Below are 19462 nucleotides of genomic sequence, written 5' to 3' on the forward strand. Positions count from 1 at the left end.
TGCTGTTTGAAATGCGCAGGTTCAGAATAAAAAAAATGCTGAAATCTCTCTTTCACACTCTCAGATATGTTCATAAAGAATCCCCTGAATACCATGTTGAATTTGTCCATTCTAAGGCTAAAACTATGATGTTCCATATATCTTTGTTGGTTGGTTAAAGAATTAAAGAACTAATCTATCTATAACTGCTGTCTCCATGTTTATGACATCAAATGCTTTGTGTTTTCTCTTGTTTGACTCTGTAAGCAATGAGTTGGGGATATTGATTTAGATGTTATCATAGACTATAAAACTAACAGTTATTTAGATAGATTGGGTTTGGTTTGTATTGATTAAGGTTGCTCGAAAATGTCAACTTGCTGGCTCTATTATATGTGAACAAACTTTAATATCATCTTTGTTTTAACTTTGTGCGATTGGCTGTCAAAGGGATTTAGAATCCTGCCTTGTGTTTTTGTTGTCATGTACTCATATATGGTATCATATGAATTGGGAATTATTCGACTCTCGTTTGCTGCCATTGCTATTAGACTCTTGTTTGCTGCTATTGTATTGACTCCTGTTTGCTGCCATTGTAATTAGATAGTTTTTTTTTTTTTTTATAAAGCATACAAATCACTGCTATATAAAGGCTGTTTGTCTTGAAACATTGAGTGGTTCTTCTTATAATATTCATTGCCATTGCTGTGTCGATGTTGTTTGCCTTAATACATGACATTTTCTCTCTCCTGTAATGCCCATTGTCATTGCTAGGTGGATTCTGTGCCTTAGTATATTGCAAATGTTTTAATTTCATTAAGTCAATGTTCAATCTCCTCATTTTGGGTTATGCTATCAGACGCATATCAACTAGTTTGGGTTTGCTTAATCTCTGTTAATTAATTATGAAATAAAGGGCCAGATCTGCCCCAATAAAAAAATGTTGTGATGATTTCGGCTCTGTTTAAAATTCACATATGATGGTGTATTGCAGGCATATTGGGTTGGTTTGTACATACTGATGTATATCAACAGTATATCTTAGTTAATATGAATGTGTATACATAGAAAATACTTAAATATACACAAATGATATACATAACCTACTGACTTGTTTCGAGTTTAATTTTTACATGTTTATCCTCGTTCATTGATTATATGCTAATCCTTTTCTTTTATTTTGTTGCATGATCATCGCATACGAGTCCGAGAGACTCGCCCACTTCTGCATCCGATGTTGGGCTAAAGCCCAACGAAATTCCCTCCCGTGTCAGCCCAACAGCAGTCTAGAAAAAGGAGACTGCTGGGCCGAAGCCCAGCAGTGGCCTAGTAACAGCAGCAGCGGCCTAGCAAAAATAAGAGCTGCTGGGCCGAGGCCCAACAACCGCAAATGGGCTGCCCATTTGATTTTATACCTCTGCTCTATTTTATGCCTTAATTTGTATATTATTTGACTAACACCTGTTTCTTATTTCGTTCTCTCCCTTATCTCTTTGGTGAATTATCGGAAATTTGTAGGGATAGTTTAGCAAAGAGGTAGTTAGATAAAGATTAATGATCAATCTCATAAATCTATTCTTCTCTTTTATGTCAAAATTATTTATAAGCATCTAATATTTACCTTATTTAAAATAACTGATTTGTAAACAGCCTAATTTCGTATCTTGAGTCAAAGAATTCATATTTTAGTGGGAATTTTGAAATATCATTAACATGCAAATAGGAATTAAAGGATATTTGCAACATTTATAAGTTTATGGCATTTGCGTTTTTTTTCTTTTTTTGCGAATTATTATGTTTTCTACAGATTTTATTCTAAATGACACTTCTATTTAAAACCTTAATAATATTTATAGATTTTATGCCATTTGAAGCCTCCTTTTATACAAATTATTATATTCTTTCCTACAGGTCTTTATTAGCATTTTAAAAACCTCAGCAACATTCATAAACTTTTTTAAAATAGTATTCTAAAATCCCCTCTTACGCGAATTACTAATATCATTTTTACAGCATTATTATTTGAAGTCCCTTTTCTTCATAAAATGACATTTAAAATCTTCTTTTGCACCAATTGTTATATTTTTACAAGTCTTGTTGGCACAAGCTATTTTCTTAAAATTTAAATATTATACCCAACATTGATTAATTAATCTAAGTTTGGTCGGATAACCGTAAGTTAACGGATTCTAAGGATGCCTAACCCCTTCCTTTTAGGATAATATAGAGCCCTTACCTAGAATCATACTGGTTAAGCAGACTATTAATTGAGGTTTAGTTTTAACTTTGCCTTAGTTAACCTCTAGGTGCCCTAATTCACCATAATCAATTAGGTGGCGATTCCTTAAAATAAGCAAATATAGGAATCTCTAATATGTTGCACTCCGCTCTAATTCAGGTTAAAATGGGGTGTAACATATATATATATATATATATATATATATATATATATATATATATATATATGTATGTATGTATGTATGTATAACAACAGACCTGCTGAGGACAATAAGGAGAAGCAGTGGTTCGAATATATATGTGAACTCGTCGAGTCCCAACATTTCGGGTAGGGGTCTCAACAACAAGTCGTGCCTGCAGTTGTTCATGGTACATGTTAAGAAGCTCCCGTGCTTCAAGATTGAAGTTTTCACAAGAAATCTCTATATAAAAAAAAAAAAAAAAACGTGTGTGTATCTCTATATATAAATATATAATTTCACGAACAAAGGAAGTTTGGATAGACTCCCTTCCGCCCCTTTAGCTCACCCCACTACTTGCCACTAGCCCACTACTACTGTTAATTGAAAAAAAGGATTATATTTTCAGACAAAGTAATTTAAAAGAAAAAAAAAACTAAACTAAAAGGAACGTTAAAAATTTACCTTAGGATGTACAATATTCAAACAAGCGGGAAATCTAGGTGCATGGATTTGATGATTTCAAATGTGCCAAGTTCATAGAATGTGTGTGAACCTATTTAGTAATTTTATGACTTCAATTATCCTTTAGCACCTATATAAATCTTTTTGTGTTGTTATTATGTAAAGAGTGGAGTTCGTATGAATGATATAATTGAGCTTAATATCTTCTCCCTCTCACATCCATTTTGTGCCCTATGATATATCAAGAGCCCACTTTATATTTCCGACAGTGTGTTAGAGCATATTGGAGACCATTATTGATCTCGCGGCCCTTGTTAATTGCTCTTTTTCTTCCTTTCTAGTTTATTTGTAATTTGAACAAAAAATTGCTGCATAATTAATTAGCATAACTCTGTTGATATTATATGCACAATTGTTCATTTGGTGCGTGAGCTCACGGAGCTACTGTTTTTTTTTTCCTTCACGGAAGAGTTCAACTTAAAGTAGTCTTTTTATTACTAAACTTTGCACTGATCTCTTTTTACATTTTTTATTTAATTTTGTACTAGTGATCATACTTTATGGATAATTAACATTTTTGTTTCTCACTTGGTATTTGGTATCCGTATTGGGCATGACTAAAGTTGAATATGTGCTGAAAAGTCCCAAAAGCGACTTCATATTCAGGGCTTGAACATGAAATTTTTGATTAAGAATGAAGGAATACTTATAACACTTCACCACAACTCTTTTTGTTATGAATAACTAATCGATTATCATTTACAGCTGGTGATGTGCACTAAAAATATTATTTTACTTTAGTTCTTGGCATATAAAGAAAGCAAACCTCTTAAAGGAATGAGAAAATAATGATTTGAACTCTTATGTTATTATCATTACTACCGAAACAAACGACTGATATTTGTAGTTTGAAGCATGGTTAAGGAGTTTTCTAAGTTTTATCTTACAATTAAAATGACAAAATTTAAACTATTGTTTCTCGTTCAAACACAACTTTAATTTTTTAATGTCTTTTTTTCAACTAAACTTCAAATAGGAGTACTACTTTTTTAAGTGGAGAAAGATACAGGAATTAATGGGCCCATTATCCACCAAATTCTGAAGTCATGGATATGAATTTTCAGATAACAAGAAAAAACTTATAATTCAAAAAAGAAGGGTAATATTTATAAGGAGAAAGTAAAGCCGAAATCACATGTTTATTATGGTCGAAAAAGTTACTCAATATGTGTGACGATAGAAAGTAAATATAAGTAATAACTACCTAATAAACTTGTTCGTCGAGAGGGAAAACTTATAAGCGCTGATTTTTATACCAAACAAATGAATGCAAGATGTATGTCTTTTATTAAGGTACTATTAGTGGTGGAAGCAAAATTTTCTCCAAAAGAGTTCAACATCTACTATATATATACATCAATAATATACTCAGTGTAATCATACAAGTGGGGTCTGTGAATGGGCATAGTACGCAGACCTTATCCTACCTCGTGAAGATAGAGAGGCTGTTTTCGGAAAAACCTCGGCTCAAACAGTGGCAGAGCTATATGCATCCAAGGGGCATCAACCGACATCCCTTCGCTGAGAAATTACACTAGATAGATGCGTAGAGATAATTTTTATGTATATATACATTACTGTGTTAAATCTCTTACCTTTTTTCGTATATTTATTGTATCATATTTTATAATAAAAATTCTAGTTCCATCACTGAATTCACGTGTAACGTCTATTATATATACATAGATATAATAAATTTTGACCTTGTATACATAATATAATTTTCCGACGAATGAGGTTGATAAAGTCCCTTCCACCCTACTACTATTATTACTTGAAAAAAAGGATTATTATAAACCTAAAATAAAAGGAGCTGTAAAAATTTACCCTTAGGAGGTAAAAATATTCAAACAAGCGGGAAATTCTCCCCGCACTTTTTTTTTTTTTTACAGTTTCCCAAAAGTCAAAACTTCATCAACAAGGAATAACCAAACGACACTTTATTTTTTATTAAACCTTTAAAAGGAAGTCCATTTTATATTTATTGATCATCATTGATTTTACACAGCAAAAATAAGAAAAAAAATGGCAGCAAAAATTGAGTTGAATGATTTAAGTGAACAACCAATATATAAAGCAAGAGGGGTTCGTTGTAAATATTCTGCAATTCAAAATAGTATTTGTGGTAATTATTTTGGAAAATTCTTTTTATTTTATTTTTTGCTTCTGTTTTTTTAAAGTTTATTGATATTTTGAGAAAAAGATTGTTTTATTTTTGTTTCTTGGTATTCTGTAAGAAAGATTGTTATTTTTGTTTCTTATTATTTTGTAAAAAAAATTGTTTTTTGTTTCTTGATATTCTGTAAAAAGTATTGTTTTTTTTTCTCTCGATATTTTTCTAAAAAAGTTTTTTTTTTTGTTTCTTGATATTTTGTAAAAAATGTTTTTTTTTTTCATGATATTCTGTAAGATTTTTTTTTTTTTGTTGATGTTTTGTAAAAAAATATTGTTGTTTGTTTCTTGATATTTTGTAAAAAAGTTTGTTTTTTTTCTTGATTTTTGTATTTTTTTTTCTTGATATTTTGTAAAGAGATTGTTTTTTTAAATTGTTTTTTGATGTGTTATACAGAGGGAAAAGATGATATTGGTAGTGTTGATTCAGAGAAGTTCAAAGAAATAATGAAACAAATTGAAAATTCTCATAATGAAGGTATTTTTCTATTTTTCTTTTTTTAATCTATTTTTTTTTATTGTGATATGATTATGTTTAGTATGTTATTTATATGTTAAAGGGTTAATCTTTATGTTAAATATTTGCTTATGTGCTTGAAAGCTTTTAAGAACAAGAAAGAAATACTAGCAGTAACTTAGTTTTAACTAACATTACATACTTGATGATATTATGGACTTTCTTTAAAAGTTACAAAGAATCTTGACTTTTATTGCAGTAGGTTATGGTCTTATGGTAACACTGCAAGAATCTTAAAAATTTTGTCCATATGCACCCCCCCCCCCCCCCCCCCCCCAAAAAAAAAAGAAAAAAGAATTCATTGTTACAGTTTTGAGAGTAAAAGGGTTTTTTTATTTGGTTATGAATTTTTCAAATATTTTAAATATTCTAGCAATTTTTCAGATAGCTTAGATTTGTAACTTTATTCAAAAGAAAAATAAAGAAATTGATGTGCTGAGTATATACTAGAAGTTAGATGCATTGATTCTCATACTTAAGGCATTGTTATCTTTTTAGGATGAGAGACTGGGTTTTTAAGACGGAGGAGATGACACATTAAGCATAGAAATATATGTAAATATTTATTAAGATATCAACAAATATTATATTTGAACCCATAAATCTAATACTAAAATGAGTTCAGTGCTAAGTATCTTAAAGGTTGAACCTATTAAGTTTTAATCTTCGATCCGCCTTTGGGATTGTGAGCTACTAGTTGAAAGCATTGGGAGAATCCTGAAAGTGTCTCCTAAGTTACACCTTCAAATTATCAAGTAACTAAAAAGGTTAAACACAATTTTTACACATTGCAGTAGGTTATGAAGCATCAAGAATTCTGAATGGAGAAAATTACATTTTATGTTAAATGGGGGCAACAATGCTACCAAAATTGACCTCTTTTTTAAATTCTTACAAAAAATGACCTAAACTTTTCTCTCTTTCTCTCTCTCACTCTCTCTTGCTCTCTCTGCCTTCTTATATGTTTGTATTTGTTGGCATATGTTGGTATAAGTGTCTGCATTTGTCTGTATATATTTGTATATTTTGGGCTATTTTTTGTAATGTAAGTTTTTGGGCTATTTTTCTGTAATGTAAGTGACCAATTTGTATATTTTTGAAATTTTCCCTTCTGAAAGTGGTCGCATTGACGTTTTGACTTTTAGTTTTGCTTCTATAAGAAGGTAATGGGGAAGTAGTAGTTGTACACATTGCAAGAATAATGAAAGTGAGATTCTTAGATATCAGAGTTCTTTGTTGTTTGCTTTGTCATGTTTTTTTTCTGGTGGAGTGAGGTACCATTCAAAAACATTGCAAAAATCTTGAAAATGTGTCCTTACATTTAAACTTTTTGTTCATTCACTTTTTCTTCTTTTATGGTCTGGATGTGAGAGGTAAAGTTTGGTAAATATGATAGGTTATGTCTTAGTGCTTGGCAATGTAGTTTTTTTTATGTATATATGATCTATTATGAAAATTTAAGTTCAAGTTCTTGAAGCAAATTATTGCTTGCTGCTACTATCTTAATCCTTGTTCATACATAGGCTTCTCTGGTACGAATGGGCCACTTCAAATAGGTTGTTTCATATTGCATCCTTAAGTAGAGTTTGTATAGTTTACAACTTTGTAAGGTTATATTGAGCAGTTATAGAATGTTTGTTTACAAACTTTGTCTGATGGTAAATTGATAATGGATTATAAACTTTATTTCTCATTACCGTTTAAAAAAATATTAACTTCATTTATCATTTGTGTTTGATTGTCAGTCAAAAAGCCAAGAGAGCAAGTTGCAGATGCAGAGGCATTGTTTGATCTCACCAGAACTTTGGTGGCTTCTGTTAGATCGCATTCGGTTGATGGTATTACACCTTATATGTTCATTTCCTCTTTGCTCGGAGTCTTTGGGGAAAAAGGACTCTCTGTGAATGCAAATACATTATGCTGGAAGAAAATTGGGCGTTCTGTTTCACCTATTTTTAGGAATGGCAGAGGTTGCAGCACTATGTAAGTTTTGTTTGGCAACTTTTCTTGCTTCATGTTGCTCATTATTCAGTTGGTGTGAGATACACTTGTTCTTGCATTTTTATGTGCTTTTGTTGTTGCTCTATTCTGAAGGATTGGACCTATGAACTGTGAAGTTAAGCAACCTCGGAAGTATACACATAAACCACGCACAAAGTTGTACTTGCGTGCTCAACCAAAGGAGGTATGATCTTTCTCATAATTTCGTGTTATTATGCAGTTACCGTTGTAATAGCGTGTGCATGAATTGAATGTGTTTTGATTACTGCTGGGCGAGTGCATTTAGCAAATTCCTTTACTCAGTGTCCAATTTGGATTCAAAAAGTATATCGTCTTGGCGGTCTTAGAAGTAAACAACACATTTTGGCAGTGTTGTTCGTAAATCTAGTTCTCACGTTTGTGAATTCATGTAATCTGTAATCTAGAGCTTGGTTCCTGAAAGGAAAATGCGAACTTAGCCAAATTTCCCCATTTGTAAGTAAGAAATTTTCTCTTGTCCATTAACTGACTAGATTCTCCCGGAACGCTAGCTAAGCTAATCGTCTGTCGATTTCCAACTTCCCAAAGCATTTTGTCGATTACTATGCCCTACCCCCTCTTTGGGTGCTTATGTGTCCATCCCTAAGCCTTTCCTCCTTTGAACCTTGCCTTCTCATCAAGCTTATCTTGCTGCTTCAATAAGTCTCCAGTCCTAAGTTTCTTTCGCTGCGTGCATCAAGTTCTTTGACATGACCATCCTGACCTAGGGCTAACCATAGATCTACAATGGTCTTTTTTTTTTCCAGTTCTCTTTTCCATTCTATTGCTAATGAAAGAAATGACCATCTTGTCTATTATTCCATGAAATGTAAACTGATAGATGTTGAACTGTTTGCCACCAACGTGAAGGGGGTCTTATATTGATGAATTTTTACTGCTACTATGGCTTTGCAACTTGATGCAATTGTGTGATCTGCCTCTGTCACAGCTTGATGTAACTGAGGAGAAAAAGGATACAGACAAGAACATTTCAACCATGTTTCAGATCCTAAGGAAGAAGCAGAGAGTTAAGCTTGAGAATCTCATACTGAACAGAAAATCCTTCGCGCAAAGCATTGAGAATATATTCGCCCTCTCTTTTCTAGTGACAGATGGACGGGTTGTCATAGACGTGGATGAAAATGGATCTCACTTTCTTTGTAAGATACCTTTCTGAATCTAATTTGTTGATAGTGTATTTTATATATGTCCTAGTCTTTTGTAACTATAGTTTGTTTTTCTAATGTTCTTTCCCTTTTCAGCTCCAAGGAATGGTCCTGATGCCAAATTAGTTAAGTCTGGTGAAGTTAAATACAGCCACTTTGTCTTCAGATTGGATTTTGCTGATTGGGAGGTAGGGTATCTCTATATCTAAATCATAGTTCTGTGTCCATATTAGTACTGGCCTGTTTGGACATGAATTACTTTTCCAAAGCATTTTGAAAATATTTTTTGGTTAGTGTTTGAAGAGTTTTTCAAGTTCAGTGAAAAAAAATTGGCACTCATAAAGCTTCAATTTTTCTCAAGTGGAATACATGTCCAAATATACACTACTTAAAAAACATGAATTAATGTTGGACAAGTTTTGTAGCTAAATAGAAAAATCTGTCGTTAATCCTATTTAGCTACGGATTATCAACAAATTATGTTAGCTACCAGCAATTTAGCAGCGAAGTCCGTAGCTAATTCCCCCTTTTTTTTTTTGTAGCGATACAAGTTGAACTTCCACATATCATTTTTCAACTTCAATTTCAAATTCACAAAAACTATTTTTTTCTAGTTTCAATCAAGTCTGTTCAAACGCCTACTTAATTAAGAGGATCCTAGTATGTTTTATGACATGCAGTCTCAAGATTCTGATTTATTTGTTACACTAGCAACTGATGAATATATCACATTTTTCTTCTGTGTCTCGGTTTGGTATTATAACAAAATGGCCATGTGCATACAGCTGATGAAGAATGCAGTACCAGAAGGAGAAGAGCTGATGCCAAACAGGGACATTATGGCGAGTCCAGTCTTTACTGAAGCTACTAAACCACACAGGGACATATCAGTGAATCCAGTCTTTAGTGAAGCTAATGCACCAGTTTCAGTGGATGATGCTCGACGAATATTACATATCACTTGGGTAAAGAAACTGTCAAGGAACCGTGGCAAGGTTTTACACGAGGCTTCAGACGTCAATAACTCCCCTGAAACTGATGATGCCAGTATTGGCAAAAAGAGGAAGTTGCTATGAGATGTAGAAATGTCTGTATATTCCAACTAGGCTATTTTGGTGTACATAAGAAATTGCAGACCTTCTGTCTTAGGATCAGTTTTTGCTTGCCTGTATTTCTTTTTTTGGAATTAGTGTCATTTTGGATGTGTAAAGCTACTGGATCTGAGGCTTTCCATATAATACCATATTAAGTTCTTCTATCATTAATCTTTCCAACCCTGGTAGGTTTTTGTGGTTTTATTGCTTTACCATAATAGGTTTCCGTCATTGCTCTCTTTTTGACTAATTATTTGGTATTCGAAACTCAATGACCTGATTAATCTGGATTTGCGTTGTGTATGGGTTGTTTTTGTCTCACTATGCAAGGTTCTAATTTGAGACACCTAGTTAAGTGGCGTCACTTTTTTGCATGGTCTCTGCACAAAATATTTTCCTGTTGTGTTTGTCTTCTAGTTCTCAGTTTCAGCCATAAGAATTCTATTACAGGATATTGAAGATTTACCATCAATGTGTCCACAGGGACATAAATTGATGGGTGATTCTTGAAGATCCCCATAACAGTACTTCCTTATTGGTTGTTTATAATGTACTTTTGTTTTTCAAGCTATCTATCAATCGTTTTGAAAGTAGCACGCTCATCTCACTTGTTCAACATACTCACTTAACCTTGAATAATCACTCTAAAGTGTATTGAGAAAGCCAACTGAAAGACTTGAATCTAACTTCGTAGCGTCGATGTTGTTGCATGTGTGTAGGGCCATCCCCCACTCATCGATTTTCATTTTTAAAAATAGCACAATCATCACTTTCAGCTCATTTTCATAGTCACCATGATAAGTAGGTGAGAAACTAAAAGTACTCGCTTCACGTCCTTAAATTATTACTGACAAATGAATTGAGAAAGCCAACAGCAAGACTTGATGCTAATTTCATAGAGCCGGTGCTGTTGTTGCCCAGCGTAGGGCATCCCCCACTCTCATCCAGGGCGCTAAGGGGTCTTCATTTTTGAAAATAGCACTCATCTCACTTTTTGTTCATTTTCGTGGCAAAAACATAGCCACCACAATAATTAGGCGAATCAGCATACTCGCTTCACGCCCTTGAATTATTACTCAGGAATGAATTGAGAAAGTTAAACAGAAAGACTCGATATTAACGGTGTACAACCAGTGCTGTTGTTACCAGTGCATAGGGCCAAACTTCACTCTCATCCTGGGCACTAAGGGGTTTCGTGTTTGAAACAAACAACGGTGTTTTGCTGACGCCTCCTCAAACTTATCAACACAAGAACATGAGAATAAGGTTTCTATTTGAGCACATATGCTTAGGGACCTAGAGAAAGATTAAAACCGGAAACTCATTACTTCTATTTCCTCTATAAAATATCAATCATACAACAGTAGATGATTTCGCAAAGGCCGCTGGCTAAGCCATTCTTGGCTCTGACCATAACTGTGTTAAAAAATCACAATAACTAGTACACAAATACAAATTCGGCACACAATATCTTCTATTCCACACTCTTGGGAATGTTGAGATCTTTAAATATAGGACTGTCGATACCCACGCCCATTGCATTCAATCCGTTGTCAACATATATAACCGCACCAGTAATTGCTGAAGCCAGGGGCGATGCTAGGAAAGCAGCTGTATTCCCTACTTCATCTACAACAAGTTTTAAAGCATGGTAACAACAGCCAATGAAGACGAGTGGGATGGTGTAAAGCACATTTTTAGTGAGAAATACAACTTAGTGTGGCTGATTTACCTGCTGATAATTCTTTCTGGAGAGGTGCATTGGCTATGGAGTAGTCAATCATCATATCTATGAAACCAATTGCTTTTGCAGCACGACTTCGTAATGGGCCTGAATATTTATATGTTTCTTGTCAATAAAAAAATTTGCATGAAAGGAACATTACAGGAAAAATGAGTTGGAATTGTATAATGGTATTGTGGTCCTTCTCTTCTTGGTATAATTTCTCCGTTTCAATTTAAGTGTCTTAGTTTCTTATTTTTTTGAGATAAAGTGTCTTACTTTCTTCTTTTGTCCAATTCAGAAACAATGGCTCTTTCGATATTTGGTAACTCTCTAATTCTGACATTCTACACAGCATGTTTAAGACCACAAGATTCAAAGGGCATTTTGGTACATTACACACATCATTAGTTTAAGACCACAAGATTAAAAAATCTTCCCTGTTTTCCTAAACTCTGTACCTAGTCAAACTAAGAATCTTAAGTTGAAACAGTGAGAGTAATTTGGTTGAGAAGATTTCATGTAGAAACTAGAATAAACTACCTTAATAGGATCTATAGTTAACAGTAGTAAATGTGGGTAATCCAACAGACAGTGAATGGACAACATACCGGCAGATATAGTGTTCACCCTAATTTTCTTCTTTCTTCCAGCCTCGAAGGCAAGTACCTACATCATTAGAATGACACCTTTCAATGACTAGATGCAATAAAATTAAGGCGGATGTTAGAGATTTCAAGGGGCCAAAACCATTTGGCTTTTCGTCTTCTCTCTTCAGTTTTTTTCCCACAGGTACAAAATATAGGACAACTCACTTTGGTGTCACTCTCAAGTGCTGCCTTGGCAGAACTCATTCCCCCTCCATATCTGTACATGACATATTTCAACCAATCATTCCTCATACGGACAGATTTAGAATTTAAAGTTTTATCATCTATACAACAAAACAAGAAGAGGGAAATAAAATATGTACCCTGGAATTATCCTCTCAGAAGCAATATAAGTCAGAGAAATTGAAGAACCACCTGTATAAAACCATATTGATTTCAAAGTGTCAGAATTATGCTATTGGACTGCAGTAACTTTTCTGCTGCTTTAATATTTTTAAATAAATCCTAGTTAATAGTTGTTTAGCTATTCCTATTTTATAGTAATTAATCAGTTGAAGAGTTTTCAAACCACTTTCTGAAAAACGATTTTCTTGAGCCAAGGGTCTATTGGAAACAACCTCTCTACCCCACAAAGGTAGGGGTAAGGTCTGCGTACATCCCACCCTCCCCCAGACCCCACTTGTGAGAATATACTGGGTATGTTATTGGTGTTGTTGTAGTCAGCTGAAGATTTAATTCTGTGGAGATATTCTAGGCTAGATAATGATTATCTTTTTACTGTATGTTTTACTGCAAGTTCTCTATATATGCAGAACTCAACAAAGCTAAATAACATAGTTCCCTTTAATTGCACAGCCGGTATTTTTCTCTTAGCCTTTCCCTGCTAATATCCCTAAAATTTCTTTGTTAAAAACCAACACAAAGGGAATATGATGGGGAATTACATAATTGTATAAATTGGCATACAAGGGGCAAGAAGCGAAAGGATAAACATAAATGAAACTGGAAACTAAATACATGCCTGGGTTCATAATTGGAAGGAAATGCTTTAGCAAAGACACATAGGAATAACTTGATGCTGATATTGCTGCAAGGTATCCGTTCCTCGATGTCTCCAAAAGAGGTTTAGTCACCTAATGGTTGAATGATTTCATGAGAAAGATCGCTGATGAAGAAGCATTGATTTACAATTTTAAAAGGTGATACCTCCGGCCCGTTAGCAAGTGAATGCACAAGAATGTCGATGCTGCCAAAATCCTCCTTCACAGATTCTGCAACTTCCTATAAACAAGAGAAATCAGGTGCGAAGAGCATGCAACTGAGTGATACAAGCTTTGGAGGTCGAAAAATCTAATATCATAATGATGAAGATGTCCTCGTACATGCCCAAAATGATAGCCAACACAAACAAAAAACTACAATGATGCATTACTTATTTTACTTTCTGGTTCTTTAGTGTGCACAACTAGGAGTGGCAAGCCGGGGGGCCAGATCGGATATGGGCGGGTCGAAAATGGGTTAAACAAAAACGGATAAGATATCCGACCCACCCATACCTAACACAAATAAAAAATGGATTAACCAACAGATAATATGGATGTCCATGTTATCCATGGTTTCAAGGAATCATCAAGTGAGAACACAAGCTAAAAGCCAAAATAAGCTTATACTCCCAGAAAACAAGAACTCATGAAAATTAACAAGCAGACAAATGGGTATTGACAATATTCATATTATCCATCTAGATATCCATTTTTTAGCGGGTTATTATCCACATTTGGTCCATTTTTAAAAAGTCAGGCATCCAACCCATGCTTAATGGGTCGGATTGGAAGGTTACTTATCTTTTTTAACCATTTTTCCAACTCTATGCACAGCCATCTTTGAATTTCTCATTTTGTTCAGCAGTGCACAAAGAAGTGTGAACAGAAAAAACTACATACCGAAACTGTCCACTTAGAAGAACCAGCATAACGCTTATTTGCTTTAATCTGCATGATGAGAGAACACAAAAGTTTCAGGATAATGCAATTGAAACACAATAAATAAGTTCACACAAACCATATATGCTTTGAAATTACATCTTCAGGTACATCCTCAAGACTGTCAAAAACAGCATCCAAGGGGTAAACTTTTGTAATCTCCATCAAAGAGCCATCTGGCAAACTGGCAAAAATGTATTTGGCAAGAAGTTAGTCATAAAGTTCTTTTCTTTGGAGCGCTACAAAAGAAACACAAGTTTAGACTAACACGCGTGATTCATCAAACTTCCCACGTCGTAGACTAGTTTCGAAAATGTTTAAGGCCTGTAAAGAAATGCAAAAACATCAAAATGTTAGAAGAATAAGGAGATTTAAAGGTCAAATATCACAAGGTTTTGTAAATTTCACTTACTGGCACCCAAGTTCCAACTAGAATTTCGGCACCTGCAGCAGCCAAGGACTTAGCAATAGCCCACCCATATCCATTATCATCAGCTATACCAGCTATAAAAGCCCTTTTGCCTGCAAACAGCGTTTACAGTTTTCTCAAAACGTCTGCGGCTACACAGAAGTAGTTTGTTGAGATATATTTAAGTAAATAAAGTTGACACTTCTCTCTAACAACTTAATCGATGGTCACATACTTCAACATGATATTAGAGCAGCTAAGAGGTCCCGGTTTCAAGTCTCACCGCCAACATTATAAAAAGAATTTTCACATGTTTAGCCGATGAAAAAAAGGAGTCATGCCCGCACGTGAAGGGGCGTGTTGAGAATATATTTAAGTACTAGCAATACATGCCCGTGCGATGCACAGGCCGAACATGTCTATTCACTTTAATTAGCCAGTCTTTAAGTTTGTATTTTGAAAATAACTTTTAAAAACATTCAAATTGTTATTATATATAGCAACATATACAAAATGTATTTTATGTATCATCACTTTAGTTATAATTAAAAAATGGAGTTTAAAAATTAAAAACATACGATGGAATTAAGTCTTTGAGATGGAAAGAGTCAGACTTTTTTCTCATTGTCACGACAATGAAAGTTGTTCATCGATGTGAAAAAAGAAAATTAGTAAGAATATGAGGGAATATTAATATTTTCATTCTAGATTTTTTCTTTTAAATTCTTTAATATATTATATGTGTACCGCCAGGTTGATATCCATTTCAATTAACTAACTGTTCAGATCCAAACATAGGAACCATTGTTGTATATATTGGATTTTTTAAAAGCAAAACTAATAAAATAGTTTTATTAAATTAATTAAAAAATATATTATAATTTTTTATATTAACAATTATAGATTAAAAAAATTGTTACAAAGAAATCAAAACTAAAAAGATATATATTATATCGTAAATCACAATATTTTAATTCCGAAATGAAAAAATAAAGTAATACATTTTATAAATGTAAAGAAACAATAATCAAAGACTTGCAAAGGAGAGTAAAATAAGTAAAGTATTGACAAAGAAGGAAAACGGGGATAAAAGACACTCCCTCCCTTCACTTTTACTTATCCACGTTAACATATCAAGAAAAAGAAAATTTTCTTCTTCTTATTTTGACCCTTCACATTAATTACTCATTTCCAAATCATTTTCTGAGGCTATTGAGATTATACACCAATAAATACGAATATTATGATAAAATATATACTTCATTTATTAATTCTTAAAGAATGTGAAAAGTCAAAAGTGGATAAGTTATGTGTATGAGGAAATAAATATGTGCTGGAGAATTAAAATTGAAGTGCATAAGTGTATACATGAGGAGAGAATAAATATTCAGTACTATGACATATGTCCACGTGAGATAAAAAAGTAGTTTAGTAATGTGGCCACGTAATATGGGACGGAGGGACTACTTCATTTATTAATTCTTAAAGAACTTGAAAAGTCAAAAATCAACAAGTATAAGTGCACAGAGGAAATAAATATGTCGGAGAATTACATTTGAAGTGCATACATGTATACATGAGAAGAGATAAATATTCAGTACTATGACATATGTTTACGTGGGATAAAAAAGCAGTTGGTTAAAAATGTACAATTTTTATAGTTTGTGGTACAAATTTGTATTGTTGTGTTAGTCCTCTCGTCACACTTATATATACATATATTAGAAAAGTAAAGTATATTCTCTCTAACAGCTTAAGCTGTTAGATGAGATGGTCACACACTTATCAAAGTACATCATTAATTGTAACTGAAAGAAGATAGGACTTTTAAAAGGACATTCTGCCCTATAAATGTTTCCAACTTTGGTTCTCTACATGAGATTACATATTCTCTTTCATTGTCGAGCAGCCAATGAGGGGAAATCCCAAGTTTAAAGGGAGAACAAGAAAAAGTAAGAAAATCTTCTGACAACATTAACCATCTCTTCCACTCACTCAGATCCTAAGGGTGTGTTTGGTATGGAGGAAAACATTTTCGATTTTTTTTTTCAATTCTCCCATAGGTTAAAATGTTTTGAAAAATATTTCCTTTAGGAAAAAAAGTTCCTTAAAAATGAGGAAAATGGCTTTCCTAATAGAAGTAGGGAAAACGAGTTCCATAAGTGACATTCCAAGTTCATTGTCTCCTCCTCACCCACTCAACCCCCCAACCCGCACCCCATCCTCTCGCCCCCCCACCCCAACCCCATAGTGTTTTGCTAGATCACATGTAAATGTTATTGGGATGATAGTTTTTTGCCCACTTGTTTTCCAAGAAACATTTTCCTATGAACCAAACACACCCTTAAAGTGCACTGGAGAAAAGCTTTTGAAAACTTAAAATTCAGGAGAATCTAACCTTTCAAATCAATTGGCAGCCCAGAGGCAGGCTTGCTTTCATCACCTTCTGATTTTGCCTTGGTGACAACCTTCTGTAACTTTTGAGTCATAGATGTGAAATTGCAGCAAAAATGTTGAACAGATGAAACGTGACAACTACTGGCAAGTCTATTCCAGGGTAGTTTTCTAGTGATACCACCAAAGTTTGTTGAACAGACATCGGAAATTCTTTTAGTAGAGAGTATGCACGGCCTAGCTATTGCTATTTGCAAGCTTGAAGCTGCAGTTGCCGCCATTTCTAGAGAAAATATTGCAGTGCAGCTGTAACCTGAGAATGTTTTCAAATTAAAACAGGAACATTCAGAAATCCAAAACCTTCTTTCGATAAGTGCATTCAGAAACATACAAAATTGTATGCAGGTGTTCAAAGAAACCTAATGAAAGAACAATCATAAAGCAGATTGCACTTTAAACATAACACTCAAAGATGAAAACTTTAAACACAACAAAAAACTTCATGCTGATGTTTATTCATAATGCGGACAAAATAAAACATAATTTCAAGAAACCAATACCCAGAAAAAGATGAGCAGTAAACACTGAAACTTGATTCACATTTGATTTATAAAAAGGAAAAGATAAGTGTCTCATCCATAGCTTTGGTTCAAACCCAACGTTTGTATTTAAAAATCTACTTTTGGTATGGAGGAAAATATTTTCCTATTTTTCCATGTTTGGTTGGTCAAAATGTTTCGGAAAACAGTTTCTCTAGGAAAACAAGCTCCTTAAAAATGAGGAATATGACTTCCCTAATGAAAATAGGGAAAACGAATTTCATAAGCGACATTTCAAATTCATTGTCTCCTTCTCGCTCACCCAGCGTCCCCGACCCCACCCCTCACCACCTCCGAACCCCCACTCCCACCCCCGTAGTGTTTTGCTAAATTACATATAGTACATGTTACGGGGATAATATATTTTTGCTTACTTACCAAACATTAGAAAATAAGTAAGAAACCAATTTGTTTTCCAAGAAAACATTTTCCACGAAAAACGTGTTCCTTCATACCAAACACACTCTTAAATAATTTATTAAGAAACCAGTAAATTGTGTTTCCTAGAATTCAGAACCCATAAACTCAAAATCCAAACTCCGCCTCTGTCCAGCAAGGCAGCAACTATATAATTAATTAAACCCTCAAAGATGAAAACTTTAAACATAACACACACTTTATCCTAATCTTTATTTTAAATGCAGCCAAAATTAAGCATAATTTCAAGAAACCAATACTCAAAAAAGATAAAGCAATAAAAACTAAAACTTGAATCACATTTGAATTATTAAAAATAAAAGAAAGACAAGTGTTCCATCCAAAAAAAACCCATAGAAACTATGAAGTTAAACCCTCAAACTCAAAGATGAAAACTTTAAACATAACATACAATTTAGGCTGATGTTTATTGCAAATATAACCAAAATTAAGCTACCCATAAGAAAGATACAGCAGTAAAAACTGAAACTTGAATCACATTTGAATTATTATTAAAAAGAAAAGACAAGTGTCTCATCTAAAACAAAAACATAACAACTATACAGTTAAACCCTCAAACTCAAAGATATTAGGCTATTTTTTTTTCCAAAATGCAGCCAAAATTAAGCACAATTTCAAGAAACCAATACCAAGAAAAAGATAAAACAGTAAAACTAAAACTTGAATCACATTTGAATTATTATTAAAAAGAAAAGAGAAAGATATGAACCTTGAGGTGACAGAGTAGAATTGTGAGTATAAGGTTTTTTTTTTGTTGCTATCCTTTTAGAGAAAAAAATTGTGTCAGCATTAACAGTAGTAGTAGTTGTTGTTGTTGTCTGTTGGAGTTTTTAAAGTGGGAAACAAAGAGCTGTCAGGGAAATAGCTGGGCCTAAGTATTTATGGGCCTATAAAATGTTATTGGGCTTAGCTCATTATTGGGCTTTAAAGAGGGAAATGAAGAGTTGTGGATCATTCCCACAAATGGCCCGAACCCTCAAATTTGTGATCTTTAATTTTTGTCCTTCAGGCGCGACATAAGTTTAGATATTGTTCGACAAAGTGTACATTTCGCTCGGCATATGTATCGTAACATTTCACGAGTTATGTGGGACACAACAAAACTTTCAACACTCAAACATAATCTGAAAAATACAACACAATTTATGTCGCATAACTTGATTCCTACAGAACTTGTGCCGAGCGAGATAAAAGTTTCTGAAGATAAATGTTACAAAATTTATGCCGAGCGAAGCAAGCCTGGATATTTTCATTAACTGAGCAACAGGGACAAAATAAACAACCACAAATATAAGGGACAAAAATTAAAGACCAATAAGTTTGAAGGGAAATTCGTGCAAAAACTTCAAGGGCAATTCGCAAGAATGCCCTTATTTTGGGCGGTCTTTAATTTTTGTCCATTAAATTAGTGGTCTTT

At 33.6% G+C, this 19462-nt stretch overlaps 2 protein-coding genes across 2 annotated transcripts; one reads left to right on the top strand and one right to left on the bottom strand.

Annotated features, from left to right (window-relative positions):
* The first annotated feature begins 4764 nt into the window (after positions 1 to 4764).
* Positions 4765 to 10078, top strand: LOC132629263 (non-structural maintenance of chromosomes element 4 homolog A-like). Its single transcript, XM_060344968.1, has 7 exons — positions 4765 to 5046; positions 5491 to 5571; positions 7356 to 7593; positions 7705 to 7795; positions 8579 to 8789; positions 8892 to 8983; positions 9581 to 10078. Exons 1-7 carry the CDS (start codon positions 4947 to 4949, stop codon positions 9869 to 9871), a joined length of 1104 nt encoding a protein of 367 aa, XP_060200951.1. The 5' UTR covers positions 4765 to 4946; the 3' UTR covers positions 9872 to 10078.
* Positions 10079 to 11196: 1118 nt separating this feature from the next.
* On the bottom strand, positions 11197 to 18885 carry LOC132626001 (enoyl-[acyl-carrier-protein] reductase [NADH], chloroplastic-like). Its single transcript, XM_060340699.1, has 13 exons — positions 18755 to 18885; positions 17013 to 17321; positions 14618 to 14727; positions 14474 to 14529; positions 14305 to 14389; positions 14167 to 14214; positions 13430 to 13504; positions 13245 to 13356; positions 12586 to 12637; positions 12428 to 12479; positions 12224 to 12281; positions 11622 to 11720; positions 11197 to 11518 (listed from the first exon to the last, which is right to left on the bottom strand). The coding sequence occupies exons 2-13, from the start codon at positions 17287 to 17289 to the stop codon at positions 11364 to 11366; spliced, it is 1179 nt and encodes a 392-aa protein (XP_060196682.1). The 5' UTR covers positions 17290 to 17321; positions 18755 to 18885; the 3' UTR covers positions 11197 to 11363.
* Between the last annotated feature and the right edge of the window lie 577 nt (positions 18886 to 19462).

Source organism: Lycium barbarum, chromosome 2, assembly GCF_019175385.1.
Source record: "Lycium barbarum isolate Lr01 chromosome 2, ASM1917538v2, whole genome shotgun sequence".
Classification (NCBI taxonomy): Eukaryota; Viridiplantae; Streptophyta; class Magnoliopsida; order Solanales; family Solanaceae; genus Lycium; species Lycium barbarum.

What these genes read in the sequence shown, in the direction of transcription:
- LOC132629263 (XM_060344968.1), top strand. Translation starts at nt 4,947, where the DNA reads ATGGCAGCAAAAATTGAGTTGAATGATTTAAGTGAACAACCAATATAT. An exon ending in GGCAGAGGTTGCAGCACTAT is followed by an intron (nt 7,594 to 7,704) that starts GTAAGTTTTGTT and finishes TCTATTCTGAAG; the next exon opens with GATTGGACCTATGAACTGTG. An exon ending in AAATGGATCTCACTTTCTTT is followed by an intron (nt 8,790 to 8,891) that starts GTAAGATACCTT and finishes TTCCCTTTTCAG; the next exon opens with CTCCAAGGAATGGTCCTGAT.
- LOC132626001 (XM_060340699.1), bottom strand. Translation starts at nt 17,289, where the DNA reads ATGGCGGCAACTGCAGCTTCAAGCTTGCAAATAGCAATAGCTAGGCCG. An exon ending in TAGTTGGAACTTGGGTGCCA is followed by an intron (nt 14,530 to 14,617) that starts GTAAGTGAAATT and finishes ATTTCTTTACAG; the next exon opens with GCCTTAAACATTTTCGAAAC. An exon ending in CCAGAAAGAATTATCAGCAG is followed by an intron (nt 11,519 to 11,621) that starts GTAAATCAGCCA and finishes AACTTGTTGTAG; the next exon opens with ATGAAGTAGGGAATACAGCT.